Below are 14,414 nucleotides of genomic sequence, written 5' to 3'. Positions count from 1 at the left end.
AACTACGTCACTTCAGAGGGAGCCGTTTCTCACAATGTTTTATAATATTAACCTCTCCCCATTACTTGTTACCAAGTGAGGTTTTATGCTGATAATTATCAATAGTGTCCACTGCCTTTAAATAACATGAAATTGCTGAAAAAGAAGAGAAAGAGGGTACCACAAAGCAATAACCGTCTAGTACTACTTTAGTAGAGTGTATCTGCATACCAGCAACTGTTACAATGGGCGAGTTCGTTTAGCTTCCCTGGGTCATCCTCGGTCTGCCCCGATGCGTTCGAATAGCTTTTGACGTCATTCCAGGGGCTCACCCAGGTCAGCCCCCAGTGCCCTGCTTGTGTAGTGGGTCACTTGGGGGCTGGCCCCAGGTAAACGACGTCACCACGCGAGTGGTGAGTGATCGTTCGTTTAGCTCTTGTCGGGGGCTCACCCGAGTGAGCACCGCGGGGTAGACCCAGGGAAGCTTATCGAACGCACCAAATGTATGTCGGTTACAAGTTTGTTATGAAAACGCACCTAAACAAGGACAAACTTTAAGACTATGCTTTTTAAAACAAAATCTTCTTTTTAAAGTTTTATTTGCACAAAAGTCTTGAAAATATAAACACTCTTTAGAAATTTGAATAGATTGTATACAATTGGATGTTGACAATTTTACAGTACTATTTTTTAAATTTTTATTTGCATTATTGAAATTCAGTTAAAACGTGGGGTATAAAAGTCTATCCACTTTTATTTTGTTAGATAATCACACTTTTAACTTTACAACATTTGTGTCCAAGATAACACAATGCCTCTTGATTTCACAGGCTTAGTATGTCAACTATGCCAATGGAAATAGACATACAAGTCACTTGGAGTCAAATGTGATGCCAAATAAAAAAAAAATAAAAAAATTGCTGACCTTATTTGATGACCTTTTATTGTAAGATGAACACTGGGGAAAAAAAATCATGTTTTTTTAACATGATGTTTATAATAAATTGAAATGATTTTTAATAAAATTGAAACAAAGGAAGTCGTATTTACAGTAAAAAAAAAAAAAAAGATTAATAACAACAAAAATAACAAAAAATATAAGTTCAAAACTAGTTTATGTCAGTGCATGAATATTAACCTTGGCAATCCACAAAACTAGCCGAATGTGCACCTGTATGAGGTTATAACTACAGCTTGCCTGGCCCAATTTCATAGAGCTGCTTATAAGCACAAAATGTTGCTTAAGCAAAAAAATCCTTGCTTAGTAAAATCAGAGTACCGGCCGAGACTCCACTCAATTGTTATCCTAAGTAAACAGCAGCTAACTACCAGTCACAAGCAATGTATATGGCATGAAATTGTTGCCAGTAACATGTGTAAATTAAGCGAACTATTTTCGAGCTTAAGCAATTCAGCTCTATGCAATTGACCCCTGTCCTGAATGGATTTGACAACGAGTTAAGACTAATCTTATCTCGACTTAAGACGAGTTACTCATCCTAACTTAGGACTAGCCTTTATTTTTTCTAATATCTCCTAGGACTTGAAGTAATAATAAAACAGACTTTAAATGCGAACATATTATCCTCCCTTCTATATGTGTTTAAGGCGCAGTGACTAGTCCTGAGTTAAGGACCGGTCCCACTGCAGCGATAACAATAACGATATCGATCACGACGAAAAGAGAATGCGTTCGATTGGGTGAATTGCTCCACGAAGGATACGCACGCCCTCATTCAACCAATAGAATACGTTATCTTTGCGTCGTTATTGTTATCGCTCTCGATATCGCTGCAGTGGCATTTAGTCCTAAAGTTCTTTGTAAATATACCCCTTGTGTTCTTTATTAAGTTCCATTACACATTCAACATTTTCTCATAGGTGACTCCTGTTCGGATGGATAGTAGCATCAAGGCACCTAGCTACAGCTGAACGAACCCCAACCCGTTGGGACTTCGGTAGGAATCGAACCCTAGGTCTGCATCCAAACAGAATTCCATTGTGAGCTCACTCAGTGTTGCGCTTTAACTGGTATTTCATTATTTCGTTGGAAACTTGTTGGAACTTCAGCAGGAATCGAAACCTGGGCCTACACCCAAAGAGAATCCACTTGAATGTAAGCTTGCTCAGTGCTCGCTGTAACTGGTATTTCATTATTTTGTTGGAAACTTGTTGGAACTTTGGTAGGAATCGAACCCTGGGTCTACACCCACAGAGAATCCCACTGTGAGCTCACTCAGAGCTGCACTGTATTGTTCTTTAGAAAGAACTGGTGTTTCATTGTTTGTTAGAAGCTTGTTGGAAACTTGTTGGAACTTCGGTAGGAATCGAACCCTGGGTGTACACCCAGACACTCACTCAGTGCTGCACTGTATTGTTCTTTAGGAAGAACTGGTGTTTCATTGTTCGTTAGAAACTTGTTGGAAACTTGTTGGAACTTCGGTAGGAATCGAACCCTGCGTGTACACCAAAAGAGAATACCACTGTAGGCTCACTCAGTGCTGCACTTTAGAAAGAACTGGTGTTTCATTGTTCTTAGAAGCTTGTTGGAACTTGGGTAGGAATCGAACCCTGGGTCCACACCCTAAGAGAATTCTACTGTGAGCCCACTCAATGCTGCACTAAAGAGAATCCACCTGTAAGCTCACTCAGTTTCACCATGTTTCTAAATAACACGACACTCACTGTCGATGATCACCCCCCTGGTCTGAAATTAATATGGGTTGTGGCATCTTCTGTAATTATTAATTGTTCTTCTGTCACTGGTTTCATGTACATTTGGATAATTCTTAGTATAGCTTTCAGCCGCAGCCTTTGGGGCGAATCAAACTTTTTTCTGTTGAGTTTACTTATCACTGAGTTTTTGTGCGGTTGCCATGTTTTAGTGTTTTTTTTACATCACAAATTTCCCCGGGTTTTAAGTCACGCTATAGCTTGTAGTACCGTGACGTTTTTATGTGGTTATTTCCTCAACTCTGTTGTTGTCACCGCCGACCGATATTACAAAATTGCAAAACCGCTCAAATACATGCGCCTGATGAACAAGAAATTATGCGCCCGGATAATCTTGACTGTGTGGGGTGTTATGGTGTTGTTGTTCATTTTTACAATTGCCGTTTCCTGGGATCATTTTCAACAAGAAACATATTTGGATATATTCGATACACCTGTAATCAAAATAATGACGTTTATATTGGAATTTGTAGCAGTGCCCTGTTTAATTGCAATCGTGGTATTTGTAATTGCTCTAGTCAAATTAGCCAGAAACCAACAGCGTAGGGTTGACGCAGAGAGGGTGATGCTTGGAAATATTGGCAATAAGCCTGGAGACCAGACCAATAATCAAGCAGACAAAAAGCCCAAACGAGCTGTGACTAAATCAATGCGTTACACGACCGTATATTTTGCTACCATTATTATAGCATGGGTACCTACGGTAATATTCATAATGATTGGCAACTTAGACCTAGTGGAAACACTTCCGTTTGGTTTTCATATTGCTTTCTATATTGTGAGTGCCATATCGGTAATACAAATGATCTTCGGGGCGCTATTTCTGACCTATATACAAAAAGAACACAAACTGGTTTTGAGTAATGCTCGTAAAAAAATCTTGAATGCAGTCAGATGCCGGTGTACAACACGTTAAAGGGTTTTGATACCTTATGCAGGGGTGGATTTCACAAAGAGTTAGGACTAGTCTTATCTCGAGTTAGGACCAGTTACTCGTCCTAACTTAGGACTATCCATGCAATTTGTATATCTCCTAGGACTAGTCCTAAGTTAGGACTGGTCCTAACTCTTTGTGAAATCGACCCCAGATCAATTTTTTGGCCATGACATGAGTCCCTACTTACAGTGATTGGAAATGAATGTAATGTAAATTACCTGTGAAGTTAAAGCTTCGTCGGGTGACATCAAAATGAAAATCACAGAGCATAAAGCCATTGTTCATTATGTAGAAAATGTTCGTCTCGCTGAGACAACAGTTATTTTTGTGATACTGTTTTACTCATTTTGCAAAAACTACAGCACCTCAACAAGTAACATTTTAAGAGAAGCTTGGTATAACGATTATCTTTTAACTTTGTAATTAAAATGTAAATCTGTTAAAATTTGTATTTTGTGTCACACAAAAAATGCGTAAAGCTATTAAGCCCCGACCACAACAACTTCCACAATAAGGCTTTCTTGTGAATGGGTCCATCATCTCCGACCATCAACTGTCAAGTCAAGCTGGCACTGCATCTAAGAGCTGCACTAGCTTGGCAAAAACAAGCGTAGCAAAAAATAAATCTGGTTACCGGTCAAATCCAACCTAAGTACATACTGAAGAGACGCCAACATTTGCATCTTGGAATCAGGAAGCTTTTGTTCAGCAATTAGGGAAATATTTAAATTAACATTAAAAAGGGTACCTGTGTGAGGGCAGAGATCGTTCTTAAGATTGGTTTAACAGAGTAGCGCACATTTGTTGCACAGGCTGTATACTCACCAGGGAGCTGAGACGGTTTAAGGAATGAAATAAGGCCCAGTTACCTGGGGTAATAATGTTGAAGTGCTTTGACATGGTTACAATGGCTCTTGTGTAGATTTCATAAAGATTTTAGACTATAGTCTTATCTCATTGGACGAGTAACTCGTCCTACCTTAGGACTAGCCTCAAGTTTTTAACATTTCCCAGGACTAGTCATAAGTTCTCTGGAAAGAGACCTCTTGTGTCCTTTATAAAGTTCCAATACTCGTTCACAATTTTTTTTCATAGGTGACCCGGCCCCTGTTCTGCTGGACAACTTGCCACATGAATGAAGAAGCATCAAAACACCCAGTAATTGCTGAACAAACCCAACACGATTCCTGCTCCGGAAGTTCCTAAACCAGAAGAGTTTCCTTTTCCTTGATGAAGTCAGACCTATTTGATTCTAACTCAAAGTTCAATCTCACAAGCGCCTCGATCTAGCACCTACGTAGGATTTGTGCGCTAAATAAGCCCCTAAGAACCTATTGTTTCAGTGAAGTGACGCCCTTGCCAACAACTCCCACTAGATGTGATCGGTGGGAACCCAGTATTCCTTGAGACATAGCCTGCTCGTTATCTTCTTCATTGAGAAAACAATACATTTTTAGAGTGCGGTGTTGCGGAACATTACCATTGACACTATTTGGCCCCCTACAAAAATCAACTTTTACACCCAATTCTGATCAGCTTACAAACAATTTCAGGAAGACATCAATATGTAAAGGCGAAGGAGAAGAGATCCTGTCATTACAACGAAAGAACCACACTATCCTCAAATCATCAACCATGTTTTGCTTTTCAAGCAAACCTTAAATGGTGTTTTATTGTTTGTTAAAAAACTTGTTGGGACTTCGGTAGAAATCGAACCCTGGGTCTACACCTAAAGAGAATCCCACTGTGAGCTCACTCAGTGCTGCACTGTAACTGGTGTTTCAATGTTCGTTAGAAACTTGTTGGAACTCGGTAGGAATCGAACCCTGGGTCTACACCTAAAGAGAATCCCACTGTGAGCTCACTCAGTGCTGCACTGTAACTGGTGCTTCATTGTTCGTTAGAAACTTGTTGGAACTTCGGCAGGAATCGAACCCTGGGTCTACACCTAAAGAGAATCCCACAGTGAGCTCACTCAATGCTGCACTGTTACTGATGTTTCATTGTTCGTTAGAAACTTGTTGGAACTTCGGTAGGAATCAAACCCTTAGTCTACACTTAAAGAGAATCCCACTGTGGGCTCACTCAGTGCTGCGCTGTAACTGGTGCTTCATTGTTCGTTAGAAACTTGTTGGAACTTCAGCAGGAATCGAACCCTGGGTCTACACCTAAAGAGAATCCCACTGTGAGCTCACTCAGTGCTGCACTGTTACTGATGTTTCATTGTTCGTTAGAAACTTGTTGGAACTTCGGTAGGAATCGAACCCTTAGTCTACACCTATAGAGAATCCCACTGTGGGCTCACTCAGTGCTGCGCTGGAACTGGTGTTTCATTGTTCGTTAGAAACTTGTTGGAACTTCGGCAGGAATCGAACCCTGGGTCTACACCTAAAGAGAATCCCACAGTGAGCTCACTCAGTGCTGCGCTGTAACTGGTGTTTCATTTTACGTTAGAAACTTGTTGGAACTTGAGCAGGAATCGAACCCTGGGTCTACACCTAAAGAGAATCCCACTGTGGGCTCACTCAGTGCTGCGCTGGAACTGGTGTTTCATTGTTCGTTAGAAACTTGTTGGAACTTCGGCAGGAATCGAACCCTGGGTCTACACCTAAAGAGAATCCCACTGTGGGCTCACTCAGTGCTGCGCTGTAACTGGTGTTTCATTTTACGTTAGAAACTTGTTGGAACTTGAGCAGGAATCGAACCCTGGGTCTACACCTAAAGAGAATCCCACTGTGGGCTCACTCAGTGCTGCGCTGGAACTGGTGTTTCATTGTTCGTTAGAAACTTGTTGGAACTTCGGCAGGAATCGAACCCTGGGTCTACACCTAAAGAGAATCCCACTGTGGGCTCACTCAGTGCTGCGCTGTAACTGGTGTTTCATTTTACGTTAGAAACTTGTTGGAACTTCAGCAGGAATCAAACCCTGGGTCTACACCTAAAGAGAATCCCACAGTGAGCGCACTCAGTGCTGCACTGTATTGTTCTACAGAAAGAACTGGTGTTTCACTGTTCGTTAGAAACTTGTTGGAACTTCAGTACGCATCGAACCCTCGGTCTACACCTACAGAGAATCCCACTGTAAGCTCACTCTGTATGTATCACCATGTTTTTAAATAGCACAACGCCCACTGTCGATGATTACCCCCCTGGTATGTCATTTGTATGGATTGTTGCTTCTTCTGTAATTATTAATTGTTCTTCTTACGCTGGTTTCATGTACATTTGGATCATTCTCAGTATAGCTTTCAGTCGCAGCCTTTGGGACGAATCAAACCTTTTTCTGTTGAGTTTAATTACCACTGAGTTTTTCTGCTGTATCCATGTTTTAGTGTATTTTTTCCATGACCGAGTTCCCTGGACTTTAAGTCTTGCTATAGGTTGTAGTACCGTCATGGTATTCTGTGGTTATTTCATCAACTCTGTTGTTGTCACCGCTGACCGATATTACAAAATTGCGAAACCGCTCAAGTACGTGCGCCTAATGAATAAGAAATTATGCGCCCGGATTATCTTGACTGTGTGGGGTGTCATGGTATTTTTGTTCATTTTTACAATTGCCGTTTGCTGGGATGGTTTTTATCAAGAGGGCACTCATTTGTCGGATAAATTCAACACACCTACCATCAAAAAATTGGCAATCATGTTGCTATCAGTGGCAGTGCCCTGTATATTTGCAATCGTGGTATTTGTAATTGCTCTAGTCAAATTAGCCAGACACCAACAGCGTAGGGTTGACGCAGAGAGGGTGATGCTTGGAAATATTGCCAATGAGCCTGGAGACCAGACCAATAATCAAGCTGACAAAAAGCCCAAACGAGCTGTGACTAAATCAATGCGTTACACGACGGTATATTTTGCTACCATTGTTATAGCATGGGTACCTACGGTGGTACTCCTAATCATTGCCAATATAGACACGTTTGAAATAATTCCGTTACCTTTCTACGCTGCTTTCTATACGTCGGCCGGGATATCAATGATACAAATGTTCTTGGGGGCGCTATTTCTAACCTACATACAAAAAGAACACAAACTGGTTTTGACTAATGCTCGTAACAAAATCATCAATGCAGTCAGATGCCGGTGTAAAACAAGTTAAAGGGTTATACAGGTCAAGTGTTTGGCCATGACATGAATCCCTACTCACTGTGATTGAAGATGTAGGTAATATAGTTTACCTGTGAAGTAAAATCTTCGTTGGTCGACAACTTTTTAGAACAAAAATTGAAAATCACAGGGCAATGTTTTCAGGAGAGTTGCGTAAATCCGTTGTAGGCTACATGCTAGATAATTTTCGTTTCACTGAGACAACAATTATTTTGTGAAATTATTTTACTCATTTTGCAAAAACTACAGTACCTCAGCAGGTAATATATTAAGAGAAGCTATCTATCACCATTATCTTTTAACCCTGTAATTTTTATGTGAATCTGTGGACAATTGTGTTTTGCATAGTACAAAAAGTGTCAGGCAACGCAAAATACAATTTAAGCCCTGACCACATGAACTTCCACAATAAGGCTTTCTTGTGGATTTTGTTATTTGAATACACAGCCTAAGAGACAGAAACGTTTCTCAGACTTAAATTTCAGGGGATTATTACATGTAACTGATATATTTTTGTTCATAACTATACTGGTGCCTCATTCATTTCTTTGCTCAGCATAACGCAAGTTGGACACTATTGGTAACTACTCAAAATAATTATCAGCATAAAACTGTACTTGGCATCTAGTAATTGGGAGAGGTTGATAGTATAATACATTTTGAGAGATGGCTCACTCTGAAGTAACATAGTTTTTGAGAAAGTGGTCATTTCTCACTCAAATATTAATTTCTTCAGGCCTGCATGACATGAGATAATAATGAAAGTAGAATCACACAAAGTTGTGTGCTTTCAGATGATTGATTTTGAGACCTCAAAATCTAATTCTGAGGTCTCAAAATCAAATTGGTGGAAAACTACTTCTTTCTCGAAAACTGTCACTTCAGAGGGAGCCATTTCTCACAATGTTTAATACTACCAACCTCTCCCCATCACTCATTACCAAGTAACTTTTTATGCTTATAATTAATTTGAGTAATTACCAATAGTGTCCAGTGCCTTTAAATGTATTGCTCTGGGACACAAGTGTCACAACCCCAGAACCCACACTTTGCTGAACAGAAACACCAGAGCTTGAGTTCAGTGCTCTTATCCACACGACCACGACACCCTACGATGCCTTTAACAGCTTTATGAATTTTGGCCAACAGTCTTGATTCATTTAGTGCTTACTTTCTCTGAAATCAAAATGCTACTCATCCAGAGCGTCTTCCTCCTCGATCTTATCCCCGTCGATGTCCCTCCCTGAATTCAGACGCAGGAAGGTGGACTGCTCCGTCTCAAGTTCATCTGACATCCCAGTCATGTCATAGCGGAGGTTTCCCTCCAAACGACGCATACTGTGATTCTGAGCTCTCCTGTAAACAAGCGGACAAATTACCACATTATGAGAAAACAGCTCTGTTTTGCCATTATAATTATATAAGAACACTTATAGTGCGCCGGGATCCACCATAAGGATGAAGGGGTTTTGAGGGCCTCTTTGAACTTATGAATAAATGTTCTCATCAGCAGAGGGCTCGAATCCCAGTCGTGACACATATGTCCTTCAGCAAGTAACTTAATCATGATGCTTCGTCCTTATGATGGGATGCAAAGCCTTTTTACATGAACACCATGTGATGGTTTGCAAGGTGCTATGGCGCAAAATGCTGTGGCGCAATATGCAGCCAATCAAACCAGGGACACTGGGGCAAGCCCCTTCTCTTTTTTTCAATATGTGCACTGGGTTCTTTTATGTGCATTACACAACACACAGGACCCAATGGCTTTACGTCCCTTGCAAAACAATTTTCAATCTGATTCCAATTTCAGTTTTTGGTCATGGCCGAGCTATCATGACAGTATAGATAATTGCAACAGACGCCATCTTTACAGGCAAATTGCATTTTGGCTTGCAGGCGCGTCAAGCACTCAGTTTAATGCAACCATGCTGTTTACTAACCAATCAGGCATTGAGTTTTGTGAAATGTGCGCGTGCAGCACGCCGTTCTCGCGCAAAATGCAAGGCTGTGTGTTCCAAATTGCCCGTAGAAGATGGCCGATTTACGTCATGTGAGAACTATCTATACATCATGTACATACCTGGCGATATTTTTGGCGAGATTTCTGAGCTTGGCGGCTGTCATTATGTCCTCCAAACCAGCCCCCTTCTGACTGGTCACTCCTTCAGTGGTTGTATCTGGTGAAATAAGATTCAACAGTTTTGGTTTACATAGAAAAAGACTTTAGCAGAAAGGTTGCAGTTGGATTTAAAAGATTTTGGGGTACTTTTTGTAACACACACAAAAATATAGTGTCCACAGATTTAACTTAAACTTACACTGTTTGAAGATGGAAAGCTAACCTTAAAATATTTGTTTTTGATCATAGCAGGCAGTCAATATTAGTATATGTATACTATTCAGCTGGCAGTTTAAACAGGATTAAGCCAATGAACCACTGGTAAAGGCATTTGACACTATTGGTAATTACTCAAAATAATTGTTAGCATAAAAACTTACTAATTGGTAACAAGCAATGGAGAGCTGTTGATAGTATAAAACATTGTGAGAAACGGCTCCCTCTGAAGTAGCGAAGTTTTTGAGAAAGAAGTAATTTCTCACTAAGATATTTGAATTGAATTCAAGACCTCAGCTGACGTCTCGAAATGAAGCATCTGAAAGCACACAACATCGTGCGACCATGGTGCCACAAGGGTGTTTTTTCTTTCATAATTCTCTCTCAACTTCAACGCCCAATTGAGTTTCATAGGTTTGTTATTTTATGCATATGTGAGATACACCAAGTGAGAAGACTGGTCTTTGACAATTACCAAAGGTGTCCAGTGTCTTTAAAGGAGAACACTGTGTTATTCTTGTAATCATTCCAAATGTGAACAAAACAACCACTTACTTTGAGCTGGAGCAGAACCAGAAAGCACTCTGCTATCTTCAACTTTCTCTGCTATTTTTTGTCTTAAGAGTGGAGCAACCTGCTGTAATAGTATGTAACTGGCAATATCTGAGAGTTTATTAAGGGAAATTATAGTTAAAGGTTGCATCAGGTTATATACGAGGGACTTTATAGGCAGCAGACTTCCTAGGTCGTATGCTTTACAGTTTTCTGCAACTGTTCTTGTGGTAACTAGTGTTTAAATGTACATGTATATGTGGAAAGAACTTTCTACTTTTGCGATTTAAAGGAAAGTCTTTAGAAAAGAGACTAAACAGAAAAGCAATAGCCTGCCCCTCAAACCAAATCGGTGAGGTTGTTCTAACGCTACATACATGTACTAAAGTAAGTGTACGTGTGGACCTGAGTACAAAAGAAGTCAAAACCCTTCTTCTGACCTATGTGTCCATGGCCACGCACCTACATATTTGTCAGAACTTTTTATCACAAATACCAGCCTTTTAGTAATCTCCGCTCCCAATCACAATCTCTACTTGCCTGTTCATCGGCTTCTACTTAGACTTACAGCCAATGTGCATTTTCTTCGTCTTCTCCTACTCTTTGAAACAAACTCCCCCCTAACATCATACATGTAGACGCACAAACTCTGGATATATTCAAACGCCTTCATGAATAAACTTGTTAAACTCTAACTAGTTTTGATTGTATTTCTATTTTGACTTTGTACAGCACATTGGGACTCCGTGTGTAATGCGCTTTATAGGAACGGTTTATTATTATTATTATTATTATTAATATTATTATTATTAAGTCCACACATACATGTAGGACTATCGCAGCACCTTGTGACCCCCCTTAAATGGTGCTACAGGTCTCAGAACTTAAAACTTTGAAAACCTATCCTTCTGTATAAATAATGTATAAGATCGCATTGTGTACCTTGTTGTAACATGATAGATACGAGCGCTATATAAGATTTAATATTATTATATCGACCTAAACATGTCCACACAATGTTATTTACAGTGTTAACGACTTCTTGAGTGCACAGAACAAAGGAATGTACAAACAGTGACTGCATACAACACAGCGCTATGTGTGTGTGTCTTTTTTGCAGACCTGGAATTACATGGCAGTCATGGACCCTATTGCCCTGGTCCTGGCCTTGGTGTCCTTTTGAAAAGGTTTCCACAAACTTAAAAATTCTCCAATGGAAGTGCCTTTTGCAAAATATAAACTGCCCTGCCATCTGAAAAACAGAGTTCATGACCGACATGTAATTCAAAGTCTGCAATAAAGACACACTCACACACGTGCTGTCATATTCAGTACCTTCTGCAGACCAAGGACATAACAAATAAAAAGAGAAAATAAAAGGACTCCATCGGGAAATTCTAAAGACTGGGGTGCTCCACAAGGAAATTTTGTGAACAAAGTCTAAGAGAAAACCTTAAAGACACTGGACAGAATCGGTTATTGTCAAATACCCATCTTCTCACTTGGTGTGTCTCAACATATGCACAAAATAACAAACCTGTGAGAATTTGAGCTCAATCGTCGCCTAAGTTGCGAGACAATAATGAAAGAAAAAACACCTTGTCACATAAAGTTATGTGCTTTCACATGCTTGATTTCGAGACCTCAAATTCTAAATCTGAGGTCTCACAACCAAATTCGTGGAAATTTACTTCTTTGTCGAAAACTACTCCATATCAGAGTAGCCGTTTCTCACAATGTTTTGTACTACCAACCTCTCCCCATTACTCGTAACATAGTAAGGTTTTATGCTAATAATTTGTTTGAGAAATTACCAATAGTGTCCAATGCCTTTAAGTACAGGGACAATGGAAAGTGATGGCTCCACAGGGATGCATATTTGAGAATGTGTGAAGATTTAAAGGTGTGTATTTATTTAGGTTGTTCACGTAACATCAGAAAATGTTACCAAGTAAAAACAAAAAAATGTGCTTCTAGTACTATCTCAACTGTAATGAGTGTAAACCTCAACTTCCTATTTTTTTAAATATGAATCTGCACGTCACTGGTAATATATGACACATATTTCAAGTCAGTCGAATATTGCAATACTGTGCTATTGCCATTCAAGGCTTCCCTTTTTTTAAATCAAATGTTTCATAATATGACTTTTTTTTATTCTTAAAAAAAAAAAAAATCTGCATGCCATTGGTAATACTTGACACATATTGAAAGTCAGTACAAATTTGCAATACTGTGCTTTTGCCTTTCAAGGTTTTCCTTTTTTTAGATCATATGTTTCATAACATTTTCATTTGTTTGTTAATGAAACTGCATGTCAGTGGTAATATTTGTGACATGTTTCGAGTCAGTAGATGATTGTAATAAAGAATTTCGGCGGCCAATCATTCAAGGTTTCCATTGTCTAGATCATTAAACTGGAAAAGTGTGTCAAAGCAAAGTGATGTGTGATGAGACAGAAAAGTCTTCCCAAGGCAGTTGTAGGCAGTCTGGGCAATAGACCATTATCATGGTGTGGTGATCTTGAGTTTACTCCATTCCAACTCACTGTAACCAAAACTGAGGCTAGACGAAATAATAGTCTGGTGCCATGTTTGCGTAATGAATGTTAGTATACATTTTTATTATTGGAAACGGTGAACATGACCAAGATGTCAGCGTGATAAAGGTCTATGGGTTCAATGAGATGCGCTTCAAAGGATACGTGATAGACGCATGATAGCCACTTTCCCACCCTCACTGTGCTGGGCCTCTGCCTCAACGAAGAGACGATGTCGGAGTTTCTCGTTGACGAGAGGCGACATGGCATCAACAGCCTCCGAGAACTCTTTCTCACTCATCAAGCCCAGCTCTTTCCCTGGACGTTGCAACAGTTTACTCTCAATCTAAAACACAAACAGGTGGATATAAGATTGGACTTGAAAGACCTCTTTTTCTTTTCTGTAAGTTTTTCTTGGATTGTGTAAGAGGAAGAGTTGGAGATGGAAAATATGAAATGATTATCGTCATGTTTTGAGTTAATAGAAAAGCCATTATACACTTTCGGAACAGAAAAAAAAAAAATTCACAAATTTACAAATAACTAACAGGGTTTACAGAAGGTAAAAGACTTCTATTGAAATACTATTCCATGAAATGCTTTACTTTTTGAGAAAACATTGAAACAATTGTCAATTATCAATTATCAATTTACGGATTTAAAGTAAACACATGTCCTTGGTCATGACACAGAGAAACGTGCGAAAACAAGGGTGGGTTTTCCCGTTATTTTCTCCCGACTCCGATGACCGATTGAGCCTAAATTTTAACAGGTTTGTTATTTTATATATAAGTTGTGATACACGAAGTGTGAGCCTTTGGACAATACTGTTTACCGAAAGTGTCCAACGGCTTTAACATCGCTACATGTGTACTTTTGTTATTTAATTGAAGAATTTCAATAAACAAATTTAAATAAAAGAAGCAGAAAATCACTAGCCATTTGGACAAGCAACTTGTTGTTGTCAATGAAATACTTTTGTTCAGGATATTTACTGATTTAACAGCTCATATTGAAATTGGGCTCTTCTGCTGGTGGGGAAAACAAACTTCTACTAGTTTTCCCTTAATAACAGAGCCATAAAATTCCCAGTTGCAATCTCATGGCTCTACAGGGTTAGCCAACCTCGGTTCCTTCCCTTCCAGTGGTTTAATACTTCAGGATTTCTATTGATTAAGTTTGTTTACTAACTGGTTGAATGTTTTTATGAACGGTTCCTTCCCTTC

At 39.5% G+C, this 14,414-nt stretch overlaps 2 protein-coding genes across 5 annotated transcripts in view; one reads left to right on the top strand and one right to left on the bottom strand.

Annotated features, from left to right (window-relative positions):
* Positions 1–595: 595 nt before the first annotated feature.
* The window catches only part of LOC139940433 (uncharacterized), a 102,188-nt gene continuing 88,369 nt past the window's right edge, over positions 596–14,414 (bottom strand). For 2 of the 4 annotated variants that reach the window (XM_071936676.1, XM_071936677.1), the window contains 4 exons: positions 13,354–13,534; positions 10,653–10,760; positions 9,843–9,939; positions 8,944–9,115 (listed from right to left, as the gene is read on the bottom strand). In XM_071936676.1, coding sequence (XP_071792777.1) covers positions 8,950–9,115; positions 9,843–9,939; positions 10,653–10,760; positions 13,354–13,534 — 552 coding nt within the window. In that variant the 3' untranslated portion in view covers positions 8,944–8,949. Of the gene's footprint in view, positions 2,436–7,583; positions 7,664–8,930; positions 9,116–9,842; positions 9,940–10,652; positions 10,761–13,353; positions 13,535–14,414 lie in introns of those variants that run through there. The other 2 variants (XM_071936674.1, XM_071936675.1) reach the window with 2 other exon arrangements.
* On the top strand, positions 2,531–3,629 carry LOC139940434 (uncharacterized). The gene has a single exon (XM_071936678.1). The coding sequence runs from the start codon at positions 2,639–2,641 to the stop codon at positions 3,626–3,628; it is 990 nt and encodes a 329-aa protein (XP_071792779.1). The 5' UTR covers positions 2,531–2,638; the 3' UTR covers position 3,629.

Source organism: Asterias amurensis, chromosome 8 (assembly GCF_032118995.1).
Source record: "Asterias amurensis chromosome 8, ASM3211899v1".
NCBI classification, from domain to species: Eukaryota; Metazoa; Echinodermata; class Asteroidea; order Forcipulatida; family Asteriidae; genus Asterias; species Asterias amurensis.
This window is presented reverse-complemented; position numbering and strand designations above follow the sequence as displayed.

Bases quoted from the DNA above. Each gene is read 5' to 3' on its own strand.
- LOC139940434 (XM_071936678.1), top strand. From the start codon at position 2,639: ATGTTTCTAAATAACACGACACTCACTGTCGATGATCACCCCCCTGGT.